This window comes from Lagopus leucura, unplaced genomic scaffold (genome assembly GCF_019238085.1).
Source record: "Lagopus leucura isolate 7727_CA_CO unplaced genomic scaffold, USGS_WTPT01 Super-Scaffold_100018, whole genome shotgun sequence".
Taxonomy (NCBI): Eukaryota; Metazoa; Chordata; class Aves; order Galliformes; family Phasianidae; genus Lagopus; species Lagopus leucura.
The window spans coordinates 7,990,534-8,011,321 of record NW_024962272.1 but is presented as its reverse complement, the minus strand read 5'-3'; the positions used below and the strand labels follow the sequence as shown (position 1 = coordinate 8,011,321).

Below are 20,788 nucleotides of genomic sequence, written 5' to 3'. Positions count from 1 at the left end.
TTAGTAAACAAGAAGCACTTCTCCTGCGTTATTCATAGATGTGGCAGATGACATAAAACAAATCAAACCACACTGAATCCAGCAGAAGTTCATTTCAATGAAGTTCTTCTTAGAGCTTAGTCTACATTGAAATAATCCCTACAAGGAACTGAAAGTCAGGAATCCTGCTATGTAATAGTACGGCATTTGAAATCATAACTTATTTAACATAATTCTATATTAGCATCCCTGCATGGCACCTAAGTGCTTTTGTATTAGAGGAAACTACATTATGTCTACATCCAAATGAAAAGAAAGTGTGGAACATGTATGAAAAATTCTAAAGTCTTAAGCTCTTTTTTTTTTTTTCTTTTTTCCATTTCAAAATTTTGGTAAAAACAAGGTCACAAATATGAAATGGATATTGATGGCACTTAGGCACTCTTCCCATGGAAAAGAGACAGCTGGAGTAAGAACAATGATTACTTGATATTTCAGTAATGGCCTCTGGAAGCTCACTGACAAAAGATGCAAGTTCTTCCCTCAAAATCTATTAAAATTGGTTTAACTTTTTTTTTTTTTTTTAAATGACAGAACTTTTTATTTCTTTGTTTGAACTACAGATGTCCATGTAGTTTTTCAAATGGCAATACAACAGTTGTGTAATACTGGACTCATATCAATAACACACAGAGGAACATCCATACAAGAAATAACTGTACTTAAAGATTCAAACTCTGAGTCTTTCAAACAAGTAACAAGTCTCTCCACAACAAGAATCAAAACACACTGTGCCAATACATGAGGATTTTAAATGTCAGACCAGGTTTTCAGAGCAGAAGTCAGAGGAAAGCATCAGTCTATCACAATTCATTGTGTACAGTCTCTTCTACAAACTCAAGTTTTTGAATCTCTGTCCTTTCAAAGTTCATACTTTTAAATCTTTCTTCAAGCCTATCAGAATCTTCTTCACTGTCTGTACTACTCAAGTTCATGTCAAAATCCAGTTCATCCTCCAGTCCACTTTCCTGGCCATTTTTAGTAGTCTTATCCTCAATTCCATCTTGTCCTTTATTGATCCTGCAAAAAATCAATATTAAGTTAGCAACTATTACTTCTGGAATTTATAAATATTTTAAATAAGAATGGGATGAAGGACACAACAGTCTACCTGGGTGGTGGGGGAAGGAGAAAGGAGAAAATAATCTAAAATTACTTTCATGTTGAGTGGACAGTAAGGGAAAAGAGACTAAGAAATAAAAAGAATACATATTTAAGTATGATAAAATCATAAAATAACTTAAGTTGGAAGGAAACTTAAGGATTAATCAAGTTCCAACTCCCCTACCACATGCAGGATTACCAATCAGTAGATAAGTGCTAGGTCTGGTTGCCCAGAATCCCATCCAGCTTGGCCTTGAATACCTTCAGGGATGAGGCATCCACAACCTCTCTGGGCAACCTGTTCCAGCATTTCACCACCCTCTCAGTGAAAAGCTTCCCCTGACATCTAACATAAATCTTCTCTCCTTTACTTTAAAACTATTTCCCCTTGTCCTATCTCTATCTACCTGTGTAAAAACTTGACTCTCTTTACGATTTCCCTTTAAATAAGGCCACAATGAAGTCTTCCTGCAGCCTTCTCTTCCCCAGACCAAACAAGACTGGCTTCTTGAGCCTGTCTTTACAGAAGAGGTTCTCTGGCCCTCTGATCAGCATCTCTGGACTCTCTTGAACAGCTCTACATTTTTCCTGTGTGCAAAGACTGGAGGCAGGACTCCAGCTGGGGCCTCATGAGAGAAGACCACCTTCCTTGTCCTTCTGGCCACCCCTCTTCTGATGTAGCATACGATACTGCTGGCCTTCCAGTCTGCAAGCACACACTGCTGCTTCATGCTAAGTATTTCACTTACCAAGACCCCTAAGTCCCTCTCAGCAGGGCTACTCTCAAAGAATTCTTCTCCAAGTCCATATACATAGCCGGGATTACCCAAACCAAGTGCAAAATCTTATACTTTCTTTTGTTAAACCTCATTGGCTTCACATGGGCCCACCTTACAAGTTTATCAAGCTCATTCTGGTTGGCATTCCTTCCTCCTGCCATATCAACTAGAATCATAGAATTATAGTCACAAGGTTGGAAAGGACCTGCAAGATCATCTAGTCCAACCATCCTCCCATCACAATGCTACCACAAGCACTACACCATACCTTGCAGCTCCTCATCCAGGCGCCTCTTGAACACTGCCAGGGACGGCGACTCCACCACCTCCCTGGGCAGCCATTCCAGTGCCTGACCACCCTTTGAGAGAAGAAGTTCTTCCTCATATCTAACCTAAACCTCCTCTGGTACAAATTGTGGTCATTTCCTCAGGTCCTGTTTGTTGCCTGGAAGAAGAGGCCAAACCCCTCCTCATCACCACAACCTCCCTTGAGGAAGTTGTAGAGTGCAATGAGCCTCCTCTTCTCCAGAGTAAATAATCCCAGCTCCCTCAGCTGCTCCTCATAAGATCTGTGCTCCAGACCCCTCACCAGTTGAGTTTTCCAGGGCCTCAATGTCTTTTTTGTAGCGAAGGGTCCAAAACTGAACACAATACTCGAGGTGCGGCCTCACCAGTGCTGACTACAGAGGGATGATCACCTCCCTGCTCCTGCTGGCCACACTATTTCTAATGCAGGCCAGGATGCCGTTGGCCCTCTTGGCCACCTGGGCACAATTGGTCATGTTCAGCTGAGCATCAACCAACACTCCCAGGTCCCTTTCCTCTTCACAGTCATCCAGCCACTCAGCCCCAAGCCTACAGCGCTGCATGGGGTTACTGTGGCCAAAGTGCAGGACCTGGCACTTGGCCTTGTTGAACCTCATCCCATCCACCTCAGCCCAGTGATCTAGCTTACCTAAATCCCTCTGAAGGACCTAAATCCCTCTGAATCACTCTGAAGGAGGGAAGGATCTGTGATCCTACCCTCAGGCAGAATGACACCACCTCACAGCTTGGTGTCATCTGCAAACTTACTGAGGGTGCACTCAATCCCCTCATCTAGGTCATCAATAAAGATATTAAACAAGATGGGCCTCAGTACCGACCCCTGGGGGACACCACTTGTAATGGGTCGCCAGCTGGACTTCAGTCCATTCACCACTACCTGTTGGGCATGGCCCTCTAACCAGTTCCTTACCCAAAGAAGGGCATACCTGCCCAGGCCTTGGGCAGCCAGTTTCCCCAGAAGAATTATGTGAGAGACTATGTCAAAGTCTTTGCTTAAGTCTAGGGAGACTATATCAACAGCCTTCCCCTCGTTTGCGAGTCTGGTCACCCAGTCATAGAAGGAGATGAGGTTGGTCAAGCACAACCTGCCTTTCATAAACCCGTGCTGGCCGGGCCTGATCCCTTGGATGCCTCGCACATGCTGTGTGATCTCACCCAAGATGATTTGCTCCATAACTTTCCCTGGTATCAAGGTCAGGTTGACAGGCCTATAGTTCCCTGGATCCTCCTTATGATCCTTCTTGTAGACTGGAGATCGGCAAGCCTCCAATCCTCTCCAGATAACCAGGAGCACTGGTAGATGACCAAGAGCAGCTCGGCAATCACCCCCGCCAGCTTTGTCAGCAACCTAGGATGAAGCCTGTCCAGTACCATGGACTTGTGACAGCCCAGATGGAGGAGGGGGGGAGTATGCACCTGAATCACCCGGGATGCATTCTGCATAGCATCCCAGACTTCCAGATCAGGGCGTAAAGTCCCTGAGGATAACTGATCTGCCTATTAAAGGAAGATGTAAAGAAGGCATTGAAGACCCCAGCCTTCTCCTTATCCTCAAAATACCATATGACACCATTTAGCTTGGTGTCATCAGAGAACTTGCTGAGGGTGCACTCACTCCCACCATCTATGCCATTGATAAGGATGTTAAAGAATACCAGTCCCAAGGCAGACTCCTGGACAACACCATTTGTGAACAGCCCCCACCTGGACACAGAGCCATTGACCACAACCCTCTGGCTGTGACCACACAACCAATTACTTACCCACCAAACAGTCCACCCTTGAAATCTATCTCTCTCCAATTCGGAGATAAGGATGTGGTTGGACCATATCAAAGGCCTGTCACAAGTCCAGGCAGATGATACCAGTTGCCCTTCTTTGGCCCACAGATGCTGTCACTCCATCATCACAGAAGGTGATCAGACTGGTCAGGCATGATATGTCCTTGGTGAAGCCATGCTGGCCATCTGGGATTGCCAGCTTGTCCCTGATGTGCCTTAATATATCTTCCAGGAGAATCTGCTCTATGAGTTTCCCAGGCACAGTGTATACACGTATGATTGTATATAAACAGTCTGACTAACTAGTTAACTGCTGATGAGCAGTCATAATTGTAAATTAATATAGAATGCTCAATAAAAGTGACTTATTTACTAAAAGAATTAAAAAAAGAGGAAAGCCTGCTAAAAACACTGCAGTAACTGTGCTCAGTATCAGCCCATCTTTATTTCTGTTCCTGGTAACTGAATCATCAAATGACACACAAAATGCAAACAGTAAATTTTCAAAGTACTTTGTTCCTAAGGTAGAAATACAATCTTCTCTTTGGTATTATAATAAAGTGTCTTATTTGAGTAAGACTTATTTGGCCCAGCCTCACTAACATCAATAAGCATTCCACCTTGGTTTCAGCAGAAGAAAATGAAGCTGATGACTTCTACTGATTTCTGTCAGGATTATTCAGAATATGGCATGAAGTGTAACAGTGTCTTGTATAGTTTCCAAACAAGCCTTATTAAAAAGGGAAAAAAGAAGCGCAGTACGGAAACTATATAATTTATGAGCTACTTACGGAATTACAATTTCTTTTTCCTTTCCACATTTGGCACAAACTTCTAGTTTACTAGCACATGGTCGACAAATAATGTGGTAAGGATCTTTCACAGCTTTCTGGAGGCACTTCACACTGTGAAGAGAAAGAAAACATAATTACTTGTTTCTTTGACAAGCACTTATTAAATATTCTGTGTTGAAAGACAACACACACAACACAGAGAGCCTTCAAAAGAATTTCTATAGTCCAGTCTCATTCTTTAATATTAAAACTAAAACTGAAGAAAAAATATTAAATTAAAAAAAAATCTCACATTAAAGTGACAAAACAAACCTTTCAATTCATTTCAATAGGTTATTTTGCTTTAAAAGCTGCATAAATTATACATCTGGCTTACCAATAAAAGAAAATAAAAACACAGTATAAGAAGGTGCATAGATTTTTACAGATTAAAAGGTTTCAATCAAAACAATGCAATGTCTTTTTCTTGAACTTCTCAGAATATAAACAAAACCACTGCTGGACTTTGCTTTCTACAAATCCATGCCTGCAAGGAACTTTATCCTAAACAAAACCATCCTAAATTTCTAGAGGTTTTTGGTTACTGTTTTCAAGTATGGTAGAACTCTGTTCATCAAATAATTTCTGAAATGCTATGGCTTAATGTTCAGCTGACACTTTTAATGCCTTGTATTTTTGTTGAACAGAACCTGGAATTAAATAACCCACACTAGGCAGCTGTCTTAAAATAAGTCATCCTTGCTTGGTTCTTCAGGCACTCAAAGTCCATCAGGAAAGCTTTAGTATGTAGCATACAGTTCTAAACACTCAATTTGTAGACTAACAGGCTAAAGACAAACATCAAGTATATATCAATGTCTTGTAAGACTCTAGCATCTCTACAGCTCTTCTCAGTTGTGTCTCACTGTACACTATTAATGCAAGCCAGTTTGTCTTTAATACTTTAATTTTTAATACTTAAATACCCAAAATGAAATTAAAGGCTAAGCTGTAGTTCTACTAAAAATCGTAATTTAAAAAGAGGTTAAAAAAATATAAATAAATGTATATGCATAAGTCCTTGATTTCCATACTCTGTGATGTAAATATTTCAGTTTCTTAGCTTGAAAGTCATGTTTTTAAAGTATGTATTTATTTCATTTTGAAGCTTAACCAATTGAAATTCTTAATAGCCTAGGTCTTTCAGAACACTGGCCCATTCAGCCAGCATAGTATCCAATGGATGTGGGAACAACAAAAAAATCTGCAGAATTACAGAGTTAAGAATGATATGAAGTCTAATTTTCTTGTTCAAAACTATGACAACATACTTAGTCAGAAGCAGCTGTCCTGCAAAGCCACTTTTTCTATTCCTCATGCTTCCCTGATTTACAAATCTTTTTGTATGCTTTTTTTTTTTTCTTACTTTTGGAGGTGGATAGAGAGAAGACAAAACAATCAAGCCTGTCAAGATCCATCTAGATGACATCCCTTCCTTCTGCCATATCAACTACATTCAGCTTGATGTCTTCAGAGAACTTGCTGAGGGTGCACTCACTCCCACCATCTATGCCATTGATAAGGATGTTAAAGAATACCAGTCCCAAGGCAGACTCCTGGACAACACCATTTGTGAACAGCCCCCACCTGGACACAGAGCCATTGACCACAACCCTCTGGCTGTGACCACACAACCAATTACTTACCCACCAAACAGTCCACCCTTGAAATCTATCTCTCTCCAATTCGGAGATAAGGATGTGGTTGGACCATATCAAAGGCCTGTCACAAGTCCAGGCAGATGATACCAGTTGCCCTTCTTTGGCTCACAGATGCTGTCACTCCATCATCACAGAAGGTGATCAGACTGGTCAGGCATGATATGTCCTTGGTGAAACCATGCTGGCTGTATGGGATTGCCAGCTCGTCCCTGATGTTCCTTAATATATCTTCCAGGAGTACCTGTTCCATGATCTTTCCAGGCAAAGAAGTAAGGTTTATCAGCCAGTAACACTTCACTTCTAGTTGGTCTGTCCAATATCTGGATCAGAAATTTATCCTCAGTAGACTCCAGGATTACTTGTATCACGCCATGTTGTTTTCCCAGCAAATTTCCAGGTGGCTGAAATCCCCCTATCAGGATAAGATGCTGCAAGCACAATGCCTCCTGTAGCTGAAGCAAGAAGGGCTCGTCAACAGGTTCCTCTTAATAAGGCAGCCTGCAGTTAACCCTGACAATCAGATGTCCTTTGTTGGTTTCGTCCCTGATTTTAATCCACAAGCTCTTAACCTGGTCATGGCTGTTTCTCAGTCAGCTGTTTGCAATCTACCCTCTTCTTAACACAGAGAGAAACTCTATTGCCCCTCCTGCCTTGCCTATCCCTTCTAAAAAGACTGTAGCCCTCAATCACAGTATTTTGGTTGTATGATTGGTCCCATCATGTTTCTAAGATAGCAATTAGGTCAGAGTTTTCTAATTACCAAGTTTCCATCTCCATACACCATGCTGTGTGTACTGGTGTAGAGTCACTTCAGCTGGCCTATTGACCATGTTACCCTCCCATATGTCCTAAGTTCCACCGGGATAAATCTGAGGTTTTCCCCTTCTGCTTCCTAAAGTGACAGTGTTTCCAGCTCTTCTCTGTCACTCAGTAGCACATCTCCTTCCTCCAACAAATTTAGTTTTATGCTCTGATGATCGGTCCTGCCAGCTAGCTGCCAAGGTATGTTCTTTGCCATCCTGCTTAGTTATATCCCAACCAACATAAACATGTCCAGTTTATACAAAGGTGCAACCTAAATCATACAATCAAAAGACACCCATGCGTCCATTCACAAACTGGTCCATTCTCTTCCTGGTTCCTAGTATCCAACCAGGAGGACTGAGGAGAACTGTCAATGGTTTACAGGCTGGTTTGGCCCAGCTCTGTGACTAGGAAGGTGGAGGGATTTTGCAAATCCATACCTCCAGAAAAGGGAAACAGGGAGCCCAAAATAAAAATAGCAGCAACATCTGAGGAGAATCAAACTAATTTACTAAATATGGTATCGGAATGCATGACAATACTCCATAATACAATATAATTAGAATTGAAGCTAATACATATAATGAGAGAGAGTGTCTGAAAGGTGGATAGGCCTCACCATAACATTGAGGTGAGACGTGCAGTCTGTTTGAGCAACATGGAGGAGAGCCTGACTTAGAAGAGGAGGTCAGATGACCTACCACGGCCTTATGTCTGCTCCCCCTGAGCAGAAATGATAACAGCACAGTGAACAGTCTTCTAGGGAATCTAGTTCTTCTTCTCTTCTGGGTACCCAGAACTGGAGCATTAACACTTCAACTCCCAGTGGACTACATGATGTTATGATGTGGAACACCAATAACCAAAAATCACAGAACCATGACAAGAATACTACCTATGCTTCCACTCCCTTCATCATCTTCCCAAGGGTCAAAAAGTCCTTTTTAACATTTTGTAATTTCCTAGTTGCAGCCTTCTGTGAGCCAGCTTGAAAGAGCAACAGCAGACAGTAGCCTTCCAGCTTTTTCACACCTGGTAGCCTCTTCTGGATGTCCCAGATGCAGGCTTCTGGCAGACAGAAAACTTCTTAAATGATTATCTGGGCAGCAAATGGGAGCCTCAGTGCTTCTCAGGGCAAAATCCCTAATCACAAAGATGCTTTGCCTTTTCTTTAACTGCACTGGTTCTAACTCAGATTTTTGGTTGGACCATCTTAACTTGGTTGCTCCTTTCCAGTCCTCAGCCACTGTCCAGACGTTCTTCTCTTCCCATCCCCAGAGCCTCACATCTGTTGCTTGAGAATATTTCAGGGGCAAGAGAAAGGCTTCTCCTGCTGTCCTGAGTAGAGACAAAGGTCCAGTTTCCCTCATTTTGAAATTTTTTTTGCCGTCTGACTCCTTAGGGCCAGAAGTCTGCTTATCTTCTTTCCCTTGCTGAAACTTAAGACAGGGCTGTTGGTCTGGCTTCTGTTACTGTATGACACCAAGCATCACAGTCTCTCCAACTGCTGGATACATCTCAGCCTGGTGTTTTCCTCATGCAACCTGGCCACCAGCTCAAAAAGTTGATCAAGCTGGGCACACCTGCAACCATGACACCCCACTCTGCCCTCAGGCTCAAAGTTCTGGGCAGCTCTGTCACTCCTAGGGAAGTCCATCCAAGTGCACGCATCAGCCCGAAAAGGTTGTGGTGCCTCCTTCATTTAGGTTTCTACCTCAGGCCAACTGCTTGGTGGGTAGTCACCATGTTTCTCAGTAGAGTGCTGCTCCCTACTGTAACCAGATAGACAGAAGAAAGCAGACCCCCTTGTGCTCTTGCTGTGCTCCCTACCTGTGTGAACTGTGCACCACACCCTTACTGCCATGCCATGCCCATCTGCATGATCTATTTGTCACCTGTGAAAGATTTTTTGTTTTTGAATCCCTACTTAGTGGTAAGCATAACCCAGAACATCCACTTTGGAAACTAGAGACTTCTACATTAAGTAGAACGATTTTTTCTTGAACATGAAAGGATGACACTGTTTAAAAACAAAATATTTTTTGTGTATGGCTTCATATTAAAAAGTAAAACTTCATGTAAGTAGCAGATACAGTATGAACAGATATTCCTTCTCTTTCAGACTCAAGAAAACCAAAATTAAGACGCAATCATTCAGGAAGTTATCCATGTTCTCACATAACTTCCCCAACTGGTTCAGAAGCATATATGTCAGAAGTATGTAACTGAGAACAACATACAAATACAGAAGGAGCTAGGGAGACAAAGCTGATTATTTTATGCACTACATCCCAGCTATAGTTTCCTTGAGTTCAGTGTTTCATTGCTGGAATGTTAGCTGCATCTGGAGACACTGATGTAAGAACCTCTACAGATGTGCAATTCTGACTTGCTATAAGATCTGAGAAAATCACACCATAACTGATTCACTTCTAACTTTTTTTTTGGGAGGACACTGACATGTTTTTGGAAACTTACAGGTTCAAAATGATCATTAAGAATATTCAAACATTTTAACAGTGAGGAAGGAAGCAGCTGCTTTGCTACGTTTTCTAATATTTAAGATAAAAGCATTAAAGAAATTGAAAATTAATACAGTATTTTGATTATTGCTGCAGACTCCAGACTGAAAAACATGATATATAAGTAGTATAGACTTGTAGCATCTACGAGTTTCCAAAAACAAAATATGCTCCAGAAAGTTCACAAACAATACTGCCAGTGATTAAGACAAAGTATCTGTACTCACCATTTTTTAGGTTTTGATAGTAGTTTATACTTGCTGAATTTTACCCGCCACTCCAAAATACCTTTACAATGCTGACACACTCCGTCATGAAGTTTAGAATTTATTTTCTAAATAAACAAATAATAATGAGAATCAGAGAAGCTTTCTTATCTTTATAAGTATAATCTTGCTTAGAAAGCATTTTTACGCATCATGTGATTCACACTGTATTTAGAAAATTATCTGATGTTAATCATTTTATACATTTACCACTTGTTATTTTCTTCAGCAGAAAGAGTGGTGAGGTCAACCTCTACTTTGAGGTAGTCTTTGGTATTACTAACATAGTTACAACACTAATATAAGTAGTAGGTATAATATGAACTGTGTTCTTATGTTATTTATGGTATATTGTTATTTTATTATTATCATTATTATTATTACGTCTCTGAAGTAGAAATGAACCCTGAAAAACACTGCCTTTATTTGGAAAAGATACCTCACAAGACTTAAAATTTAGCTTATTATTGCTCAAGATACTTCTATACTACAGGTGTTCTCCAAAAGCAGTGTCCCCTATTCTATGATGTTGGACAACAGTATCAGAGTTAGATGTTGGTGATATGGCAGTAGAGATTGAACCCTCCCATCAATATTCCATTACGTTCTGTTGCTACGGGACAGATGGCAGTCGAGGGGCAGTCCGACAAAATGGCATCCGACATGGAGTGTGTATGAAGCGAAGGTGTGGAACTCAATTCATCCATGCAGAAAAAAAATGCACCCTCCAGCATCCATCAACATTTGATGGACATCTATGGAGACCAAACAGTGGTTTTGTAGCTGAGAATTTGCTCTACCAAATAATGTTTTTGCCCTCTTCGTATCTCCATAGTTTTCATGAAAGTAAATAGGAGGCACTACTTTCAGAGCAACCTGTGTACACACTTGAAATGAGTAGTCTCACAAGTCTTTCTTAGACCACAGTAAAATGGAATTAGCATATTTGCTGGCAAACCATTCCATGTTTCTTTCACCATAAACTTCCCCTATGAAAATGTAGTACATTTCTGCACTTGAGCATCTACGATAAAATTAAAAAAAAGTCAAAATGGTCTTTCAAACTACAATAAATTTTCAAGATAATACCAAATTTACTGTAAGATCTTCTGTAACTTTTTGTGTTTAGTTTGATTGGCAATATGAACTATCAACTGGTTGGTACGGTTTGCACAAGGCAAGTTCTTCAGAGATAGTGAACAGGAACAAACCACACTTGCCTTAAAGACCAAGTGATGAATACTAGTTCACTCAACTTACTTTCATACTTTCTCTAAACAAAAACATCAGCAGTAATTACAATTATTATACAGTTTTACTCATGCACAACTATGAAAACAAAATTTTCACTGAAAATAAAAAATAATAAAAAGTCTGTGTATTTTGAAACAGATGCAAAATGATATTAAAAAACTATAAGGTGGCCAAAACCACATTTATTGATTTATTGCTTAAAATATCCAAAAGTTCTTTGGGATAGATTCTACATTAATCAGTATCTGGCTTTATAATACTATTTCAGAAATAAGTTAAAAAGTTCACCTGTGCATACAGCAGCTACTGAAATAATTTCTTAGTTTTATGACCTTACTGAGCTTCTTACTACACCAAAAAAGTCTACCTCAATTAGATGGAAGTTTCAATTAGAAGAATAAGTCTAGCTTTAAACACGCAATATCTTACTCCATGCCTAAAAAGGTATGTGGTAGAGGAAATACTACACATGAGTGAGACTACTATGGAATCTGCTTTGTAATGTTTTCATTTTCACTCGGCTTCACTTGTTCAGCTGCGGCACTTCTTGTCTGGAACGTTAAAAGACAGAAAACTTCTTTCAAGTAATTGAATACTGACTTAGCATATTAAAAAGAAATAAAAGACACCATACTCCCCCCATTCAGAAGGGAAAAAAAAAAAAAAGATTTTGTAAAATGCTATAATAAAAAAAGCTCTGATGCCTGCTATGTACTGGGAATGAAGTTTGCCTGGAAACACAGTTATTCAGACAGCACAAAAACTTTCTGAGAGAAGAAAATCAATAAAAAGTCCTCAGTAGATACCTGTGAAAATGTTGCCAATCAAACAGGTCAGCTTAATTGTGCTCATACTTTCAAAATGCATGCAATTTGAAGATATGCCTTCTTTCCAGTGCTTAATTCGCATAAAGATTCCAAGCAGGATAGCCTTAATAAGCTTCTAAAAATGTGCAAATAAGACCCAACTTCCCAGTTCTCCCTCTCACTATCCTAATTTGCATTAATTAGTAATGCAGGAGGAAAGACAGACACAAAGGTCATTTGTATTCACAAGCATGCTTTACTGTAATCAACTACTTTTGGTATTGTCAAGGCAGAACCCAATAAACTTAAAAACACTGCAACAGTTCACACTGAAGACAGTTGAAATAACTGCTGAAGAAGTTGCTAACACCTTCTTTCAAAACAAGAGTTAGCTTCCTTGCTGACAAACACCTAGTTTCCAATAATGTGTCATACTATCAGTGCTGGGGACAGAACCCTGTCCCTACACGACACAGGGATTGGCTCAGTGATGTGTAACACACCTGGAATTTAGGAGGCCACACTGAAGGTGTGCGTGGCATAAACAGTGCAGAGTAAGGCAGGCATTACTTTCACCTCTCATTTGAAGGAAACTCAAAGTCTGTAGAACAGACATCTTACTTCAGATGCTACTGAATGATTCTTATGGTACAGTGAAATGCATATAGTTATTATTAATAGCGCTTCTTCTCCTCCCTTTCCCCCCCTTCCACTCCCATATCTCATACAGCTCCTGAATATATAATAATCACAGAATCACAGAAGCACAGAATTGTAGGGGTCGGAAGGGACCCCCAGAGATCATCGAGTCCAACCCCCCTGCCAAAGCAGGTTCCCTACAGCAGGTCGCACAGGTAGGCATCCAGGCAGGTCTGGAACATCTCCAGAGAAGGAGACTCCACAACCCCCTGGGCAGCCTGTTCCAGTGCTCCGTCACCTCACTGTAAAGAAGTTCTTGCGCATGTTTGTGCGGAACTTCCTATGCTGCAGTTTCCAGCCGTTTCCCCTTGTCCTTCTCCATTCACCACTGAAAAGAGTCCGGCCTCACCATTCTGCCCCCCACACCTTAGATATTTATAGACCTGGATCAGGTCCCCTCTCAGTCTTCTTTTCTCAAGGCTAATCTTCCAGTCATTAATTTTTCATTTTATTTTTTATAAAACAAAAAGGCAGATCATGCTGAGTTGCAAAGATGTCTTTTCACATTGCTCATAAGACAGCACTCAGAATGCTTGGAAATGCCTCTTACAGCAAGACCAAGGACTTGCCACATAGCATATATGCCAGCTTTGTTTCGAACAAGTTCCAGAGTCTTATCTGAACTCATTCTGGAGTCCTCCCTCCAATACTCTAATTCACTGTTTCCCCACAGAAACTCTCTCATGTATTATGAGTAATATATGAGAAGCTCAAAAAGTAAAGTAATTCCATTTCATAGTAACAAGCACATTATCTACATAAAGTCAGTCAACCCCTGCCAGGTACAGAGCAGGTCTGTATATTTAGACTGTTTTTACAGTCAAGTTTCAACTATTCCACATTCCTGGTTCAATCAGTCATACTCCAAACATTCAGGACAAAGCTACAAATTAAGTACATTGACCAAAACACCAAGAGCTTGGACACAAAAGTCACGAAGAGAAAGAAATTCAACGTTACCAAATTTAATTCTTACATATCACACTGAGTCGTTAAAAGATAATCACATTTTGAAGAGATGCCCATCACCCTGACCAAACAAAGCTTCAGTGGGAGAGGCAATGAAACTGTAGATTCCCTAGGGGAAATGAAGAAAGATATAATTGAAGTACAGAGGACTGTGCTGTAAGAATGAAGGTGGCTTCTGCAGAGACAGATTTTCAAGTCACAGTAGAAATGATAAGTAAATGCAGCAAGTCAGGAGAGCTAAGAGGGCAATTTCATTCCAAACAATGGAGTGCTTATCTGCCAGTACAGAGATACAGTTACAGGAAGTATGCAGGGATGCTCCTGCTCCTTCCACCAATATCAAATGTACCACTTCTGTTCTGTTCCTTTCTCAGATAAGAAATTAAAACAAAGTGCAAAAATGAGACTAAAGATAAAATAGAAGAAACTCAAAATTGAGATAATTCCTAAGATCGGTAACAAAATGAATCACCGTTCCCAAACTTTCCTACCTCTTTAATTTTGAAATTGCTTTTGAAATTACTTTCAGTCATATTACTAACAGTTCTCCAACAGACATGTAGCTGATAAACAATAAGAGGACTCTAACATAAGTAACAAAGAATGTTCTCAAGAATCTAAGAAGATTTAAAACCTTATTGAATAGGAAATTTAACACTTTATTAAAGTACTAAATGCTCAATCGTAATAGAAACAAAACACTCTTGGAAGAAGCATGCCGTAAATGCTGTGGTATTACTGGTACCCGAAAAAGACACCAAATTTGGCTGTAGCTACTGTACTTCAGTCCTGATCCTAGGCACCTGGACTTATCAACAGCCATCTGTAGGACTACAAATTTAACAATTTGGAATTCAAAGAAAAATGAGGAATCTGCTCAGAAATTGGCAACTGGAAGAAAGACAACAGATTTTAAGTTTCAACTTCATCCTTCTAACAGGCACACATACAGCACAGTACCTTCCTCCTCTTCAGCCATGTCCTTTATTTTTTACTCAATTTTGGCACTGCAGTATTGGGGTGAGATGGTTAATCATTGGCTCAGCATATCTGAAAGGGAAACCAATTCTAACATCCTTCCACTAGCCAGGGAATTAGAAAATCAAAACAGAATGATGGATTGATGTAAAGCACATTAAGCCGCAGATTTACTCAGTTAAATCTTGATTTGTGCTTGTCTTCTAAGTTTATCTTGCTCATAAATAGTACCTGATTTTTAAATCTTACTAATACAAGCTGCTTTTCATGAGCAAAACAGACTTGATGAAGCCAATAAAATTGTGCAAAATTAAACATTTGGATCATTTTTTATTATTTTTTGATTGAGAAACATGTAAGATTAAGTTCCCCTCACAAACATGAAGAGAAACTTCCCTTGTATCTCAGCCATAACATGGAAATTAATAGTAAAATAAATTTCTCTGTTGCTTGTTTTTCCCATTAATATTCACTCTTGTATGTATCTGATACATTTCACATATTCAGACTTCTTTCTTTTCAACCATTTAATAGCTTGCTTTCATCTAACAGTATAAAAAACCCAACTACATACACAAAGACCTGAAATAGGATTTCAAACATCTTTTCCATTCAAATTTTTTTTTTTTAAACAGCTTTCACTCGGCTTTCTCACACACAACAACATGGTAATGCTTAACGCTTCTGGTCTGAAATGTTTTTTCTAGGTGTGAAAACTACTCAGATTAGATTCTGTTTCTGTCACAGCCATTTTTTACTTTCATTTCCCTATTTTACATACTAGTTCTTTCCTCTTCCCCTTTACCATACTTCCTCCAATATCAGGATAGCTCATTCAATGCTTGCAGTACTTCTGTACGTTCTCCAAAGACACAGCAATTATGCAACGCTGGCATATATAAACAAGTCTGAAGTATACAGTCACAAAACATTCCATGTGCATATAATATACACAGTCAGGTCAACTGCATCAATAAAACAGCATCCTCTGTATGCTCAACTAACCCAACATTAAAACATTTAACAATCTGCCAAAAGCAGTTCAGAAAGTATTAAAGTAAACACATGTGCCTACACCTACTAACCTGGCTCACAAAATGACTCCTAGCTTAAGCTTAGCATTAAAGAAGCAGTCACAAGGAAGATGTAATAATGGGGTTTCAAAGATGCCTCACTGTCTGTCTGGAAGTTTCTAATTATGTGTGCATGCACGTGTGTTTTGATTCACTGCACTGACCAGCAGACTTCTACAACACATTGGTGGCTTATTCTACTATAAATCAACACGGCATCAATGCTATCCAAAATCTTTCTTCTCAGAAGAAACAGCAGATACTGATTGGATCAACAAAGCTGAATGCAACATTTCTGAGTGACTGCGTTCTCAGAAAAACAAGACTCCACAAAATCTCCAGTGTACAACTACAAAGTAATTAGAACAGAACAGTGCAAACTAACAGACAGATGAGCCAGCAGTGCGCTCTGGCAGCTCAAAAGGCAAATGGTATCCTGGGCTCCATCACGAGAGGCGTGGTCAGCAGGGACAGGGAGGTGATTGTCCCTCTCTACTCGGCTCTTGTGAGGCCCCATCTGGAGTACTGTGTCCAGGTGTGGAGCCCTCAGTACAAGAAAGACATAGATTTTGGAAAGGGACCAGAGGAGGGCGACTAAGATGATCAGGGGGCTGGAGCACCTCCCCTATGAGGACAGGCTGAGGGAGTTGGGCTTGTTCAGCCTGGAGAAGAGAAGGCTGCGGGGTGACCTCATTGCAGCCTATCAATGCCTGAAGGGAACCTACACCCAGGAGGGGAGTAAACTCTTCAAAAGGGCTGACAACAGCAGGACTAGGGGAAATGGATCCAAGTTGAGGGAGGGAAGATTTAGGTTGGATGTTAGGGGGAAGTTCTTTACAAGGAGAGTGGTTAGGCCCTGGAACGGGCTGCCCAGGGAGGTTGTGGATGCCCCGTCCTTGGACGTGTTTAAGGCCAGGTTGGACGGGGTCCTGGGCAACCTGATCTGAATGTGTATGTTTGGTGGCCCTGCTAGGCAGGGGGGTTGGAACTACATGATCCTTGAGGTCCCTTCCAACCCGGGTGATTCTGTGATCCTTGTATTTGCTATAGTACATGCCTCACAGACTGAAATCAGTTTCCCCAGCAAACTTCACTTGCTCACATACAGCATATACTGACTTTAAAACACACAAAATCGAAATCTTCCTTTTAAGCCCAATTCCAAATGGCCTTCTTGATCTCCAAGACATTTAGCCTTTTTGCACATCAGCGGAGAGGTTCTTAACAACTTCATTCTCCAAGAACAACCACATATCTCAGAACGTATGAGACTGTGCATATTTAGAAGAACTTACAATGTGCATACGTACTGTGTCTACCTTCAGCGCAGTCTTGTCACAGTCCAAAATATATGTTCAGTTTACTTCTCTTCTACCTACATGAAAGACTGCAAGATAAGCCTGAATTCACTTTCAAACTCAGAAGAAAAGGAATAGCTAGAAAGCAGACTTTATCCTGCCAAGTTGCCCTATGTTGCAGCAAGACAAATTCCAGCAGTGTTATCTGTCACTTCCATTTGGCTACCAGTGTACCTACATCTTCCCTTCTGAACTTCTAAGTCTCATTCACTGACTCCGCAATTAAGCCTCTTCCCAGTGCCTTCTCACAGTCTTGACCAGTGCCTCAACTAAAACAAATTATCTACACAGCCAGCTGAAGAAGTAGCTAGCATCAGCATAATGGTAAAGTTGAGGTTCAAAGTTAATAACATCCGAAATTTTGGAAAATCTGGATTATCATCTGGAGTGTAATTAATGAGGGGAAGAAACCGAGACGAGAAACAGACCAGTCATTTGGGTATAAATATGAATCATTTTGTGGCCTACCATCTCATTACAATGGAGTTCTAAATGTTCCTATTGAACACTGCTTTCTTTCATCTCTAGAATTACCTTTATTTCCAATTTCCACACTGTCTTAAGTAATAATAATAATTAAGAATTTATGTTTATATAACATAATGTATATTCCTCAGCTCAGAGTCACAAGCAGCTGTTCCAGAATATACTAGGTAAAGCAATCACCCACAAACAAAATTCCCAATTTCAATAACTAACAGCAGTGTGTTTTATTCTGTCCAGCCCTTCCTTCTTCATTCATCCCAGCATGCAGGCTTTCCCAGCACTTCGTAGGCAGCTACCCAAACATGGGTCAGATGTAACATGCACTGTTTTCAGCTCATCTAGCCTATCCCAAAGTAATGCAGGCAGTAGGGCCTGGTCATTAGGAGAAACACAAGTGCCCTTTCAGCATGTTCTACAAGTAATCATAACTAGTCTTTAAGATTAGAAAATGGATGCCAATTCATTTCAGATAGAAAGTATAAAACCCTTTCAAAACAAAACAAACAAGAAATAGCAACAAAAAGTAATGACTATTATAGTAATTTCCTCTTCAGCCACTTATTCACAGAGAAGACTAGAAATAGACATGAAAATAACTACCTCAGCTTCAACCACAGTACAACCTGAAGCTACTGAACTTGATATCCAGCATTGCTAATGCAGTGCACACATGCAGAAAGATATGAATTTTAAGCTAAAAATAATTCTACAGACTGAAGATGGCACTGAGCTGCACTGTGTACAACAGTAGCTAAAGACAGGCCACAAACTTAAAATAGCAGTGATTTACTGGAGATCCACCCACTCAGCAACTCAGCATTCTAAACTGATAGCCAGTAAGACATGGAAAGGAGGAATGTCCCAGTTCTGTGCCATGATCAAACTGCCACCTTCTTCCTTTGTCTCATTACAGCTTAGATGTCTGTAGTCAGTGTGATCACTCAGGACCACACAAGTACATAGGAGTGACAAGAGAAGCAAAGCTCTTGCCAATATTCAGCATGTGTGGCATAACATTAGTCACCACCTAAATCTTGTTAAATCTCTTTTCAAGTTTCTTAAATGGTAGAATCAAACCAAGTTATCATTATAATGGCCTCTGCATATTCTTTATTAAAAGAAGGCGAAAATTTGAATTTGTATACAAAAGTACAACACAAGAAAACAAACTTTCTTTCCCACTACCCTGTAATAGGAAGCAGCTTCTTCCCTATATTCAGCAATCTCCAAGAACTGGCAGGTACAAAGAGGAAGAAAGCACTTCCTTGGAAAAGAAAGACACAGTTCCACATTGAATTCAGTTCCTGAACTGAATCTTGACTGTGTTCAAACGATGCTTTTTAAAAAATATTTATTTATATAAGTTCATGGCACTGTGGAGCCAGTTCTCTCAGATATCAAATATACTAAAAAAAAAAAAAAAAAAAAAAAAAAAGGAAAAAAAAAAAAAAAACAAAAATGTACTTTAAAGAGATAGTTTCAGTTACAAATCTGAACTCATTTTCTCTTTAAGGACTTTTCTGACTGACCTGCTCTCTAGGATATTTCATATGGATACATACAGGAAAACACATTTATCTGTACAATCGGAGATAACAAAGTGACTCAAACAATTAATAATACTGGTGATGCTTGGAGCAGGAAAACAGCCCGTTCAACTTGCAGAACCAGTCCTACAAACACTTGGGGAAAAAAAGAAAAAAGAAACCGCAACCCTTTGGTGCCACTGTTTTGACTTACCAGTTTATTCCCCTCCTCTCAATTCTTTTTGACAATCTAACCTACTTAAAGGGACACTGACAGAATGACAACAGCGCTACATATTCCTCCTCCAGAGTGCTCATCTCGTGTTTTGTTTTATTCACATTTCTCAGTTTCATAAGGCATTTTGTCATAAAACCAAGCACCTCTCTGCAGTGATGATACTGCTCAGCACACTGAGTGGTCTTCATCCTCACAGCACTATTATGTTGCTACAACTGTATGTAGATAGAAGGTATTCCAGGAATATATTGTGAACCATTTCCTTTGCCTTTCTTGGAAACTAATTAAAAGACAACAATGGTCTTTTGTAACAATGGTGTGAAATATCAGACCACCGCCATGCGTGCAGCAGAGGCCCTGATGAAGCAGCAGGAGGCACCTGTGTGGAGCCACCCCTAAGCACACCGCCGGGTTTATTCAAGCCTTAAAGCAAACAAGAGTGCTTTCTCAGTTGTCTCAAAAGCGTGACTTGTCGCGTAGACATGATAGCTGAAGTCGTTCAAAATTAATTTTGACTACGCTGAGATGTCAGAAATAAGGCGATACAATAGAGATCTTCAATGCGAGCACATTTCCAGAAGTCGGGCTGCCAACCCCGCAGACAACTCTGCACTCACAGCGCAGAGGTGAACACTTTATTTCAGCTTTCCTTTCTTACGTGGAAGTGACTCGACGAACATTTCTCACTGTAGGTTCCAATCACCGCACGAGGCCTCGGCTCATGCCGCCCCGTCCGCCCCGCCCCGCCTCTGACCCCGAGTGCCTCCTGGGCCTCCCTTCAGCCCTCACACTTCCCGGCGGCGGGCCCAAGGCCAGCTCCGACCCCCGCCTAGGCCCAGCCCTGCGCCTACCTTCAGCCGCGCGCTGGTGTCGTACTTGTCGTTCCTGAAGGCGCGCGCGTTCTGGTGGCGCTGGGGCCGCCTGCGCGCTACGTTCCCCTTCTCGGAGCTCATTCCCCCGGCAACCGCCGCTGCAGGCCGCGCGTGCCCCGGAACCGCTCCTCCCCCGACCCTCCATCTGCCATTGGCGGAAGCAGCCATCCGTTAAGCTCGCTCCCAAGCGGCGATTCGCCGTCCGCTCGCCACGTCCCGCCCGCCCGTTCTAAGGCGGATCCCCTGCGGTCGGAGCCGCGTTGCGGGCCGTGCTCCGATTGGCGCTCGGCGGCCGTTGGTCACCGCGCGGCCGGCTCCGCCCTACTGCCCCTTTGGCCGCCGCGGCAGCCGCTGGGTCAGATGCAGTCGCTCGGCGGGGCGAAGTCGGCGCCGCTTCCCTAAGCTGTTCGGCG

General features: G+C 41.1%; 1 protein-coding gene across 1 annotated transcript; it reads right to left on the bottom strand.

Annotated features, from left to right (window-relative positions):
* Positions 1-548: 548 nt before the first annotated feature.
* CUNH9orf85 (chromosome unknown C9orf85 homolog) lies at positions 549-20,481 on the bottom strand. Its single transcript, XM_042877559.1, has 4 exons — positions 20,355-20,481; positions 10,078-10,184; positions 4,822-4,935; positions 549-1,059 (listed from the first exon to the last, which is right to left on the bottom strand). The coding sequence occupies exons 1-4, from the start codon at positions 20,454-20,456 to the stop codon at positions 843-845; spliced, it is 540 nt and encodes a 179-aa protein (XP_042733493.1). The 5' UTR covers positions 20,457-20,481; the 3' UTR covers positions 549-842.
* Positions 20,482-20,788: the final 307 nt, after the last annotated feature.

Coding starts and splice junctions, on each gene's coding strand:
- CUNH9orf85 (XM_042877559.1), bottom strand. CDS start 20,456: ATGAGCTCCGAGAAGGGGAACGTAGCGCGCAGGCGGCCCCAGCGCCAC. Junction 4,936..10,077: donor CTATCAAAACCTAAAAAATG/GTGAGTACAGAT, acceptor TTCTCTTCACAG/TGTGAAGTGCCTCCAGAAAG. Junction 1,060..4,821: donor GAAAAAGAAATTGTAATTCC/GTAAGTAGCTCA, acceptor GATTTTTTGCAG/GATCAATAAAGGACAAGATG.